Here is a 13,539-nt window from a genome sequence, read left to right on the forward strand (position 1 = left end):
AAACCAGTCAAAGCATGTCTGTTGTGGCCCAAGAATATTGTCTGTAGGAATATGTTCTCCTTTTTAGGCCTTTTTTAAGGGTTTTCTTATTGTAATACACAATCAAGTGATACATGTGATTTATTTATTATTAAAATGTTCATCTATTCTGGTTAATATTTTAAAAATATGTTGTATTTCAGTAATTTATTTGATTTCCTTTAGATAAAAAGCGAACAGCAAAAATATCAACATGGTAATTTCACAACGCCAAATTCATTTTGGTCCTAAAAACAACTTTTATGTGTTCTTTTTCTTTTGATCATGGGGTTATTTGTTATCAGTGCATTTTATGAGACTCTTTCGATCATAAAATGATTGTATAATTTTAGGGTCATACCTTACAGAAAGCATTACATGAGGCTAAACGGTTTTGCTAAGCAATGGCATACGTTTCCCATACAGCCGAGCGTGTGGTGTCAAGCGTCTATTGGTTTGTCGTCACTCTACCCCGACCCCCCCCTCACGCGGACCTTTAAACCCATCCAATACAAAGCGGCCAAATTTGCATACAGAAAGCGCGTAACCAACGAGGGCGACGTGCTGAAAAGCTTTCCAAAAGCCACACCAATGCCTGCGCGCGTTGTATTAACATATTTGATCCCTACACCAATGGCTTCGATGAACGGCGGGTAAGTATGCAAAAAACTGACCAATGGCAAGAGACGAGGGTAGAGTCTGAGGTCTGCATATTATTAACATGTTATTACAAGAGGTGTTTTAGATATTGATCCCGTGTTCCGTGGTAGTTAAACTCACTCCCCCACCTTACAGGTTCGTACCTGCTTATACACTTAAATAAAGGAAAGTCGAAGGAATCCTTGCAAAAATGCCCAAGAGGAAGGTAAGTCGCTTTGTGTTATATTTTATTCCCACAATGCTCGATTCTCCATTCTTTTTTGTAAATAGCGGCTCGCGTTTCAGCGAGGGAAACGCGTGCAGCGTCGAGCAGGTAAGCCGCGGATCAAGTTTTTAAAAGCGCGCGTTCGCGCCGCGTCCTTCTCTAATCCGCCGTTGGCGATTTGAAATCCCGCAAAAGCAAACGTTACATCGGTCATCTTTACATTCGATCAACGTCGCACTTGCCGATTTCCTCCATGATAGTTGGCGGTTTAATCGCACGATGTGTCTTTTCGCAGTGAAGTCGCCACTTCGTGCGCACTTGTGTTGAATGTCACTTTGCGGTGATGCTTCAGCCGCCCTCAGTATAAACCAAATCAGAGCGCTCCGCTCTCGCCAAATGCGAATGCCCGATGCTCGGAAACGTCCATTTTAAGTTGTCTGCTTTCTGTTAGCTCACTTTCGTCGATCGATAGAGGTCCCCATTATTTTCGTAGAGCCATGTTTTAACCGACAGACTCTTCCTCCACCCCCATTGCGGAGCGGCAGACCCGTATGTAACCGACCGGTTTGTCAGTCACACTCAACTCTTTCTCGCCAAGAGCCCATTGTGATGTTTAGACAATGCAAACATCGCGAAACTAGAGAAGAAACGAAAGTTTCCAGAACGGAAAACTAATCTTAAATGTAAAAGTTTGTATTTGGAGCAGGCAAACGACGCTCTTAACCATCCACAGACCACCAACCTCTGTCCAACATCAATGGGGGTCGTCGTCTAAGGGCTCAGAGGGGTTTCTGTGCCCTTTGTTTTTTTTTTGATTACACGAAGTTGTTGGGTTTACAATCTTGGTTTATAGGACAAATGTGCTTTTGAGAAACACACTAAAGCCTAAGTTTCTCTAAGGGTAGTGTCGGCATAATAATGAATTGTAAGGTACTATATAAACACTCTACGCGAACAGGGTACAAAATAAGGGCCTGAAATGTATTTCCCCCCTTTTTTCAACAAAGAATCAGTGCGTTTCCTTCAGGAAGTATTGGCCATTTCTTTGAGAATATATTTTGTTTGTAGTTATATATATTTATTTGTTAACTTAACTAAATAGTTAACTTGCATAAGTAAAATGTGTGAAATTATTTTCAGTAATCTATAAAACATTGCTAACTACTTTAGGATGTAATTTTACTATGTAGTTACTGATCAATTTATTTTTCTCCTAAACTGAAGAAAAACATTTGATTATATATTTATAGATTGATAATTGTAGTCAAATTTGTAATTACAATTTTATATACTTTTTTCAATGAAACTGTGCTTTTGCTTTTTTGTCATTGTTTTGGGAAAATCATGCTATTAAAGCTGCATATGAAACGTGGGGTACGCATAATTATTATGCTTTCGTTATTAAAATTTGGTTAAAACTTAGATTGACGACATTTTACTACAATCAATTGCATATCGGTGCAAAACATTACAAATAAGGCAAATGCACACATCAGTGGCCTATGTAACATGTTAATGTGGTTAAAGCCATCTGTTGATGTTTAAGAAGTTTGTCTTTCTGTCTGTAAAAAGCTTTAGATATGAGTTCATCCAGATGTGTTAAACATTCAACAAATATATATACACATGTACAAATTTCGTATGTTTTCTGTGCTTCCTTAGTCACCTGAGGGAGCAGAGGCTAAAGAAGCCACCAAAGTTACAAAGCATGAGGTAAACCATTTATTCAACTACCTTTTTTCATTATTTAACCACAAACGGTGTAATTGAATCCTTGTAAAGGTAAAAAATTAGCTATAACCATGAAATTAATCTTTTCAAGTGTAACTTTCTGCCGCCTCATAATGTTGCTTTTCCTTTCAGCCCACTCGGAGGTCAGAGCGTCTTTCCTCAGTAAGTGTGTCTACACTCTTTCCATATGTCCAAGTGTCATTTGCATGTTTTCTGAAAAGGTTATTGAGTGCAAACCCCTCGTACGAGCTAATCTGTCATTAAAAATGGGCAATTTCTAACAAATGCCTTCTAGGTGTGCTATAGGTTTATCTGTATCCATATGAATCATTTTGTAATACATTTAAATATTTTAATACAACAAACTTCTATCTGTTTTTTTTGTTGAAAGAATACAAGTGGGTGGCAGAAAATTCTTGACATCATTTGCCATAAGCAAAGAAAATGTTCATGCTTTCTGGAAGTTTACTTCGGGCACCAATGCAGTTTACCATCGATTGTGCACTTTGTATCGTCTGTTTTTTAGTCTTGTTTTTTACTTTCTTCATCCTGTTGTCTTTTTTCAACCTACAGAAACCGGGTACTGCTAAGTCTGACCCAAAATCCAAAAAGACAGCTGCCAAGGTAACAACTCTCTCCCTCTTTCTATACAACATCTCGCGCACGTTTTGTTTTTTTGCATGTGCTTTGCATTGTGCATACGTTCTTTTCCTGCTCGTATGAAAGTATGTTGAACAGCTGGTATAGTTTGTTTGTATATTGAGAGAGAGAGCTTAGTGTAAGAACTGGTAATATCAGGTTCTAGCCAATGTATTTTTAAGCAATACGTGGTTTAGTACAGAATTATTTTACTGATTGTTGTCTAAGTGATCCTGTTTGTGTTCAATGCACAGAAGCCAGCCAATGACAAAGCAGTAAAGGAGAAGAAGGGCGGAGCCAAAGGGAAGAAGGAGGAGAAAGAGCCTGCGCCCACCGCAAATGGGGAGACCAAGCCAGAAGAGGTGTGTTAGCTAGATTGCTTATACCATTGTGTAGCATTATAAGTATTATTAAAACTTTATGAATGTTTGACTATTTAAGAAGCAGGAATATGTGTATGACCTTACTAGAGATAAGAATGGGATTCGTAGGTCAAAGTCATAAATAACTTTTACCAGAGCGCACTTTAGGCAGAATCACAATGTTTTACACAAACAAATGAACATGTTTGCTCTTAGCTCACTGTTTAACCATCTACGGGGACAATGAAGCCCAAGTCACCCTTATCTAGTAATATGTTACATGAAAAGCAAAAGCAATGCAATTGTAAAGATATAAAACTGGTGTTTTAATTTAATATTATGTTAATTATTGAATGCATTAGAAAAGAAGAATGTTACAATTGTATTGTTTCTGTTTATATTAAAGGGATAGTACACCTTCAAGATCAAAAATCTGTCATTATTTACACGCCCTCTTGTCATTTCAAACTTTCTTCTGCAGAACCCATTTATTTAGAAAAATGCTGGTAACAGAAAAGCGTTGGTCACTATTGACTTGCATTGGTTTTGTGTCCATACAATAGAAGTCAATGGGGACCAACGGTTTTTGGTTACCAACATTTTTCATGATATCTACTTTTGTGTTTTGTTGAAGAACGAAAATCACACAGGTTTAAAATAACAACAGGGAGACTAAATGATGACAGAAAACGGATACATTATTATTGGGCAAGAGTTTGCACATGCAGTACATGTCATAATTTTAAGTCATTTACTGAATTTAAAACATTTTACTGAATTTAAAACATTAATGAGACATCAAAAGCAATAAAAACCATAGCATAGCTTCCTCTCTAAGAGATTTGAAGGGTCCTCCAACACATTGTAATGCTTTTGATTTAAGATGCACTAAAATGATGATTGTGTGTGTGTGAATTGTTGAATGTTAAAATAGAATAATTGTGACAACATCCACAGACAATATCAGTGTAAGAAATTGCTATAAAACAACTTAAGTCCCGATTCACATTTTGCATGTGAAAACGCATGCAAAATGCGCCTCTTTCTCTCTTGAACTGACCTGTGGCGCGTGCGCGGCACTCCGAAAAGTTTCACTATTTCCAAAGAACGAATATGCGTGGGTAAAAGACAGGAAATGTGAATCGGGTCTAAAGGTGTAGTTCACCCAAAAGTAAAAAAAATCATAATGCATTAATCTCCATGTCATTTAAAACCAGTATCTGACTTTCTTCTGTGTGTAACAGAAAAAGAAGATATTTTGAGACATGTCTCAGTTGTTTATACACTGGAAGCTTGAGGGGGCCGATTGTTGTTTGCTTATCAACCTTTATCTTCCTTTGTTTTCTGCAGAAGAAAGAATACATTTTATTTTTGATAACATTGCTCCCTTTTTTATGTTATATTTATTACAAAATGCATCATCCCATAACTGCAATGCCAAATCTTTCTATAAATTTTTTTATTTAATTATCTGTGACTTTTTTAAGAAAGTGGTTAGTCAACATCACCATAAGTCCTTATTATAGTTACCTAATATCGTACATATTTTTTTTTTTTACCCTTTAAGGTGAACAGGAAACATTTTTTTATTGTTTAAACCGCTGTTGACAATATTTTATCAAACCGTATCTAATTATCATTTCCTGTATCCTTTCAAACACCTGCATGTGAATGAACCCCTAACACAAACACAGATTTGCGTATCACGCTCATCTGTCAGTGTTTCATCATGGAGAAGTTCCGCCCCCTCCTTCCTGTCCATCCGAGGGCAGAGTGAGACTGTTAGAGTAAAGGGTATGATAGTTTGAAGAGTGCAGTGTGTATCTGGCGTATTTAATATGCTTTAGAGTATTTTGTCCTGCTAGGACGTGTGGTGTTGATATTTTTTGAAATTAATAAAATGATAGATCTTGATATCCACTATGAGGTAAGTGGTGGCTATTTATATGTATTTGTCTTGCACTAACACCGTGGCTTTGGTTCCATCTGTATGATTTCACATCATCGTGTAACAAATAAGAAAAACTGAATTAATCATTTCAAAACACTGTTCATTACAATAAGTAGTCATACTTTCTTTCTGTCTCTCTTGTGCTTTTTCTCTGTATAGGAAACTGAGACACCTGAGGCGGAGGAAAAAGAGTGAAGGAGATTTGTTTTCTGGAATAACAAAGAACATTTTTTATTCCTATTAAGTATTTTGTAAAACGCAACTTTTTTTAGACTTATCGTACTAGATTTCCTTAGCTTACACTCGCACTCCCTACTGAAGCACCATACCTGTCTCCTTCTCTTTCATCTGACAGAAGGATATAATCATTTTAAGAAAAGGCAACAGTTTTTCTTGAACGTTTCACCAGCAGGTCGCCTGCCAAATGAAGCCACTTGGAATATGTCAAATCCTGTAATGTAAAACTATCTGATTCATCTTTGCCCACCATAGTATAACTTTTAGTTTCATGCATGTGGTTACACAAATGTATGCCTTTGGCGTGTATAGTCTTTTAGTCTTGTCATTTAATTGGTTGAATTCTTTAAAGAATGGAAATATGGAGAAAGCAGGGATGAGAGATTTACATAGTAATGCCCAAATTCCTGCTTTTTATCTCCTTTGTAGCATCATGAGATTTGAGTGTGTAAAACAGCTGATTTAAACAACCCTTAACAGTTGCATACATCCATAGCAATAAACAAGCGGTGCTTTAAGCTAGACGGTTAGAAAAATGCTACAACAGAATCTCAGACATATGTAAAAGTACATCTATCTAGTTTGAGGTACTATGTAAAATGTTTTCAAATAAAAGATGAATGAAAGGTCAGTAGAGTCTTTTGTGATTGATTTTTACTTGTTGATTCTAATAGTCTGCATGTACCACAATGAATCATGTCATTATTCTGACAGAAACAAAAGCTAGTGGTCCTCAAACATTGTTGTTGTAAGGCCCCCTTTGTCGAAAGTCCATCGCTTTGCACCCCGCCCCCCAAATAAAGACTTGTAATCTAAAACTTGGAATTTTAATAAACCAAAAACACATTGGCCTGGCTTCACAGATGAGGCTTAAAGTGATAGTTCACCCAAAAATGAAAATTCTATTATCATTGACCCACCCTCGTGTAATTTTATACCTCCATAAATTACTTTGCTCTAATGAACACAAAGATATTTGGAAGAATGTTAGCAATTTTTGGTTCCGTGACATCATTGACTGCCATAGTAGGAAAAATTAAATGGCAGTTTGTTTTTCTTAATTCTTCAAATAACTCACTTTATGTTCAACAAAACAGTATAAAGAAAATGTCGTACTATAGTAGTGGATGATGTCAAGGAACTGAAAATTGCTTACAGTCTTACAAATATATTTCTCTGTGTATTAACAGAACAAAGACATTTAAAAAGTTTTGAAACATACCTGAGGGTGAGTAAATGATGACAGATTTTTCATTTTTGGGTGAACTAGCCATTTAAGACTAGTTCCAGACTAAAATGAATGTGTGTCTGACTGAATATAACGTGCCCAGAAATATCTTATCAATGCCATTGTTTTGTCTTGAGATGCACACCAGTAATGTATTTTTTGTAAAAGAGACATAAATATCTTAGGCATAATCCTGTATTAAGATAAACTGTGTCTGCGCAACCGGGCTATTAAGTTATACAATGCTGGAACATAAATTATTTTAAACTAAATAATACATTTCTATTCTAATTTATAATATGTGACCTTGGACAACAAAACTTAAAGGTAAATTTTTCAAAATTGAGATTTTTGCATCATCTGAAAGCTGCATAAATAGGCGTTCTATTGACATATTGTTTGTTAGAATAGGGCAATATTTGACCGAGATAAAGCTATTTAAAACTCTGGAATCTGAGGGTGCAAAAAAATCTCAACACAAAAAGGCCATCCACTCACAAAAAATAAGTTTTTATATTTTTATCGTAGGAAATTTACTAAATATCTTCATAGAACATCATCTTTACTTAATATCCTAATGATTTTTGGCATACAAGAAAAATAGATCATTTTGACCCATACAATGTATTTTCGCTATTACTACAAATGTTCTCATGCTACTTAAGACTGGTTTTGTGATCCAGAGTCACAAATACCACAACATCTGTGGTCCCCTGGATCCATCTTTGGCCCACAGCCCCAGTTTGAAACACTCCTCTAAGCGCTCCAGTTTTGGTGGAGTTTGTGTTTTAAACATTGTAGAAAGCTCTTGAGGGCCCGAGGTGGTCGGTCTAAAGCTACAAAAGCCTTTCAGTGAAGTTCTTTATACACAGACACATGTGACCCCAGTACACGCACACACTCACTAAATACAACTGCTGATGTCAGAAAGTGAAAGGTCAGCAATGCTACTGGGAGGCAGGAACTGAGAAGAGGAAATGGACGGACTGTCCTCATTGGTCGCGTCTGCTGTCTTTTTGAAAACCACAGCCAATAAAACAAAAGTTAAGATTTCCATCCATTAAATCACACAAGATGCTCTTTTGGACATTGTCGAAAATGCTGGCATAACAGAGATAATCAGGTTTTACACAAACTCGTGGAGCTTGAGGGCATGCTGGCATCATTAAATCATAAAGGGGATCAAAAACCACATACTGAGAAATTCTACTTATAACATATAATTCAAGTTCAGTCATTAATTCTGTATCTAGATTAAAACAGTATGAATTTATTAAAAGTATAAGGCATAGCTCCATGCTCGATGCCAAGTCTAAATGGGCCCTTTTGTATGAAATAACAGAAAAAAACATGCAATACATTCTTACCGTTCGGGTCACTTGAGTGAAAGGTTTCCCTTGACCTTTTGAAATAGGTTTCTAAACAAGTAGGCCCTATATACATTGTGCAAACATGTTTGTTATTTTTAAGTTTTTTTTTTTTTTTAATGGATGACTTGTACTGAATAATTCTGAAAAGGCAGCCAGTATAAGTCTGAACATCACCACAGTCCATCAATAACGCCAGAAGTTGACTGACAGTCAAAAAAGTACATTTCTGCAGTTTCCTGGCAAAAGGTGACTCTACTGAAGGTGATTCAATATATTGGGGTTTAATAAAACGTTAGTCACAAAATAATCCCCTTTGTTACAGTGTTATTACACAGTTTTGATGAACTGACTACTGAAGAAGAATCGGACTATGCTCATGCCAAATGTAATCAACTGTGGCCGTGTAGGTATCGATTATTTAAAAAGCAGTCCCTTTTGGTAAAAATATTTCGTTTGGACATAATCTGAGGTAAACATCACTAACTTCATATATTTACCCTTATGACCTTTGACCAATGTTTGGCCTTCTGTATATAATCTGAGATGGTGTCCTGACCTCCAGTGGCAAGAAAAAAATACTGCATTTGATTTATCATTGAATGCAAAAAGAGTTATTTCATTTTATAATCTCTCCTTTAATATTTTAGATGTGTTTTAGTGTATAGTTTTAAGATTCAAAAGAAAATAACTGTATTGTTTTTATTCTATCTGAATCTATTACGTTTTGTGATGATTCAGCCATTTAGAGTAAGATCGGCACAATTTCATATGAATGCGATGAGTTGCATCAGTAGCCCTGGAGCCAATGCAACCATATTCCCAGTTCTTGATGGTTTCTTAAGTGCCTGACTGTGTTTCCCTAAACATACACTGTGTAAGTAAAGAAAATTATACTTCACTATGTTGATAAGTGTATGCAGAAATAAAATTGTTAAATTAAAGACACATAGTAGTAGTGCTACTTCTATGTTTTCATGCACAAAAAACCCAGGAGGTAGGCTAGTTAGCTCATGCACTCACATACAGACCAAAAAATGTTATTAGTGAAATTCATTAGATTTCTTTTACACTTTAGACTCATCCACAGAATCTGGTTGACATTTAAAAAATAACTAGAGATCCGATACACAGTATCAGTCAAAATAGTTTAAAAACAGGGCCGATATATCCTGTCAATCAGAAGAGGGCAATTCAGTGAATTTGTGCTCTGTGCATAAAACTTTTAGAAACATGACCAGTCTGTTGTTTTATCAATTAATTACATTCAGAAAGTTAAGAAATGTTAATTTATTGTTCAGAATTTAGTTAATGCAGGTTAATATAACGTCATACTATCTCAGATATGGCTCTTAATAATCGGCAATTGGTGTAGAATTTGGTACCCATGCATCTTTAAAAGAAAACAAACCTTTACTCATACACACACAGTGCACCTGTAAAATATATTAAAATGATATGAACACTATGAAAAAGTTAGTTAATATATATATATAGTAGGCCTGTCAAACAATTAATAGCGATTAATCGGAACCAGAATAAAAGTCTGAGTTTACATAATGTATGTCTGTGTACTGTGCATATCAATTTTGTATAAATAAACAAATACATGTTCACAAACATGTACAGTATATCATAGAAAATGTTAACATTTATTTATATTTGCCAATAATTGTAATAATATGTAAATTTTAATTAATATTAAAATGTATTTTTCTTAAATAAATGCATGTTTTTATAAATACAAAATTAATATGCACAGTACACAGACATACAGTATGTTGACCCAAACTTTTATTCTGGATGCGATTTATCGCTTAATAATCGTTTGACAGCCCTACTATATATATATATATATGTGTCTTTACACTTATTCGAACACCATTAGTATAGTTTGTCACAATTACGATGACACCAGGCCACCTTACTTTCCACAATAGGGTGTTCTATTGCATTATATTAACTTAATAAACTAATCAAGCTGAAAGTTCAGCCTCCTGAGATGTATGCCTTCAATGTAAATTAGGTCGTGTTTATTATTTAGCACTGATGACCTGCCAAGGGACCAAATTCAGATGATATACTACAGAAAATTATTCTTTCTCAGTATGCCTCATAATTGTCACCCATAACAACACTGACCTCTCTGATATTAAACTGTTTAAAGAATTTTAGACCCCGAGAAAAGAAACTACAGTGCAAACCTTCAACTGGCCTGTGTTCTTATTTTTACTGTTATTTGAATGCAGTTATCTACCAGACACAAATAATAATAAATCTGTATGATACTGTTGTGTGATGTATAGACTTTCGTGGGAAAGGCAAATACAATTTTCCATTTTGTGTAATTTTCTTTTACACATGCTATAACCAGACATGCATGCTGTTCCTTTATTTAAAGGACCTAATATAAAAATGATGTACGTCACTGTTGCCTTATTTTCTTCTTGTTGCCATTGTATTCCCGAAACTTAGATGGTTTAATTCATTACATTCTCCTTGTTTACAACCCTTCCCCCATTTTACTGCCCGCTCGCTTTTGAGAAAGAAATGGAGGACTTCCCGATCCATATTACAACCGATAGGGGGTGGGTTCTTTGGGATCAGTCTGCTTTGAGATTCCTGCAATTCCATTGAATTTACTGATCTTTTGTCGACTTTACAACCTCACAAAAACAGTGTTAGCAACTGGATGTTTGATAGTAAGCCTCGATATACTGTCGTGTGGAAAGCATGCGCGGTGTGTGAGATCCGTAGCTTCGCTGCAAGGTCGACAGACTGTTCGAGATATAAAAGGCGCCATTAAAGCTCAAATTCCGGGGTTGTAAGCATAACAACAAGCATAATGCAGCCTAAATTAATACTTAGAAGCACGCGCAAATGAGTCAACATTGCGTTAAATCGTCTCTTCTTTTCCACTTCAGTATTAGCATCGTAGTCTCCCTCACAGTCCGTAGGTACGAGACCGTGCATTGTGTATTCCTGCGCAGAGGGGTTGTGCTTTTTGGAGGGAGGAGGGGGTATGGAGCGTAAACCGAAACGCAAAATATTTACGAAGATCCCTGAGGTACATGAAACTCGATGTTTTAAAAAGATCGTTTATCGCAAACGCTCCAAAGCGCGGATCGTTCGTCCGAATCCATCCGTGGCACGTTGCGTCTGAAGGGGGACTGTTTCGCGAGAGCGCGGAAAGCTACACCGAAGCGCCGGATCTACTTTCTGTGTGCTGGGTGAATGGAGGCGCAGCTCTTCCTGGTGAACAAACACTGACAACTATAGGGCAGCCGAGCCCAGCGATACCCGCTTCCCAGAACGGCCACACACACCTTCTCCTTCACCCCCAAAACAACCCTAAACATGGCTGCTGAGCGTAAACACGTCGCGCAGCTGAAATCGGGTGAGTAAACAGTATTTTGAAAGGTACATATATACATCTGCCGTTCCACCACGTCCTTCTTCAAAGCTAATGTAGCTCATGTATTCTCCCCCATCTCGCAGAACTGTACTTCCTAATAGCCCGATTTTTAGAAGCGGGACCTTGTCAGAACGCGGCAGAGGTGGGTGATATTGTCATATAAGATCCTAAACAACATTTGTGGAGAAGATCGAACGATTAAATGGTGTTTTTGTGCCTTTTTCAGACCTTGATACGGGAGGTTCAAGAGAAGGAGGTGAGCAGCGCAAGACCTACTCGCGTCGCATCTCACTGCGCTGTACTTTAAGCTGATCGTTTTAACGCAGATATCACATTTATTGCTTAAAAACACAAATCCGAGAACTGGAAATTAAGCAAATGATGATGTCGTTGTTTTTCCGTTGCAGTTGCTGCCCAAAAGAATCGACTGGACTGGCAAAGAACACCCAGGGAGTTACGAAAATTTGGTAAGGGATCCCTATAACAGAGAGGAAACTTTTTAGAGAGCAAAATAAGAAATTGAATTTCCCGCAATTTTTAAATCGGGAAAAAACTTAATCCGAACGCACGGGGAAAAACCCAACCTCGGGGATAGAAACGAGCGTCGACGAGTAAACCCAGAGGCTGGCTTGACCTCGGGGGTGTGAGTTGGGTCACCGTGGTGTCGGTAAGGTTGTAATAGATGTTAAATTTGATGTAGAAATGAAGAGACGTCATGAATGTTGTGCTGTGTGAGGGGAAGGGAGCGGAGGGAGGAGGGACCAGTGCGCCAGAGTGAAAGCGGGGCGGTGTGGAGGCGCTCTGCCTCATGTAATACAACCATAGTCAGGGTAAATACACAGTTTACCTCAGTTTATAATACTTAAAGGAAGGTTTTTGAGCAGGAAGCAACGCCGGAGACCTAAGAGGGACCTGGAAGGGCAACGGGATTTTTTAAGTGGCCGCTCTGCGATGTGTTTTCGGGGGGAATTATTTTCAAGACATGTTTAAGACACAGGCCGGTAGAACAAATCAGAGGTACCTCGAAATAAGTACGTATTGATTAATTTATTAATTACAAAATCTGGAAAGGTAAATAAATAATTAATTGGCCTATTTACGTTCTTCAATAGCTCGCTATTCCGTGCGGGGATGTCACTCGGGAAGAGAATTTTATTCAGCGTTTGGAGTGCTGAGATATCTTTATTTTACAACTTTATGCGCTTTTGATCCAGCCCATGTTATGGCCAGCCCCCAACATCTAGCGGTTGTGTAACTAATAGAGACAACTGTCTGTTAATCACACACACTGATGCCGACACAGTGTGCTCCGTCGTGTGTCTCCCACGATGAAATGCGGACACGTTGTAGCGTTAATCGGGAAGATTGTATCCGCGGTTTGCGCGGTTGTCTCGCGGCGGATCTCTCGCGCAGCTACGCCGCTGGAACGCACGTATTACGGCGTCTGTTTTCCTGGTCATTATATCGGGTGAATGTGCGTTTTGTGTATGAATACGACTGTTTGTAAATAATTCGACGGCCGTGTGAAGATGTTAAAGCTCGTGTGAAGATGTTAAAGCTCATGCCGTGGATAGAAAGAAGACCCCCACACGACTCGACCGCCTGGTGTTGGCGCTGTCAATTAGTTTTTTTTGTCACGTCTCGAGTCCCTTCATCAGTATGTTAATGAACAGAGCAATCTGCATTAATTATCATTGTTCTTTAAGTATAATTTAATAAAAATAAT

At 37.4% G+C, this 13,539-nt stretch overlaps 2 protein-coding genes across 5 annotated transcripts in view; both read left to right on the forward strand.

The window, feature by feature from the left end:
* The first annotated feature begins 723 nt into the window (after positions 1-723).
* On the forward strand, positions 724-6,434 carry hmgn3 (high mobility group nucleosomal binding domain 3). Of its 2 annotated transcripts, none has more exons than XM_056732694.1 (6): positions 724-883; positions 2,546-2,596; positions 2,747-2,776; positions 3,188-3,238; positions 3,508-3,615; positions 5,310-5,438. In XM_056732694.1, exons 1-6 carry the CDS (start codon positions 869-871, stop codon positions 5,421-5,423), a joined length of 369 nt encoding a protein of 122 aa, XP_056588672.1. In that variant the 5' UTR covers positions 724-868; the 3' UTR covers positions 5,424-5,438. The 2 variants fall into 2 exon arrangements, with proteins under 2 accessions (XP_056588672.1, XP_056588671.1); XM_056732693.1 differs by lacking the exon at positions 5,310-5,438 and adding an exon at positions 5,726-6,434 and having other exon boundaries at positions 725-883.
* Positions 6,435-10,847: 4,413 nt separating this feature from the next.
* The window catches only part of phip (pleckstrin homology domain interacting protein), a 32,450-nt gene continuing 29,758 nt past the window's right edge, over positions 10,848-13,539 (forward strand). For all 3 annotated transcript variants that reach the window (XM_056732614.1, XM_056732615.1, XM_056732616.1), the window contains exons 1-4: positions 10,848-11,795; positions 11,897-11,955; positions 12,040-12,069; positions 12,221-12,280. In XM_056732614.1, coding sequence (XP_056588592.1) covers positions 11,756-11,795; positions 11,897-11,955; positions 12,040-12,069; positions 12,221-12,280 — 189 coding nt within the window. In that variant the 5' untranslated portion in view covers positions 10,848-11,755. The remainder of the gene's footprint in view (positions 11,796-11,896; positions 11,956-12,039; positions 12,070-12,220; positions 12,281-13,539) is intronic.

The sequence above is a fragment of the Triplophysa dalaica genome, chromosome 20 (assembly GCF_015846415.1).
Source record: "Triplophysa dalaica isolate WHDGS20190420 chromosome 20, ASM1584641v1, whole genome shotgun sequence".
Lineage (NCBI taxonomy): Eukaryota > Metazoa > Chordata > Actinopteri > Cypriniformes > Nemacheilidae > Triplophysa > Triplophysa dalaica.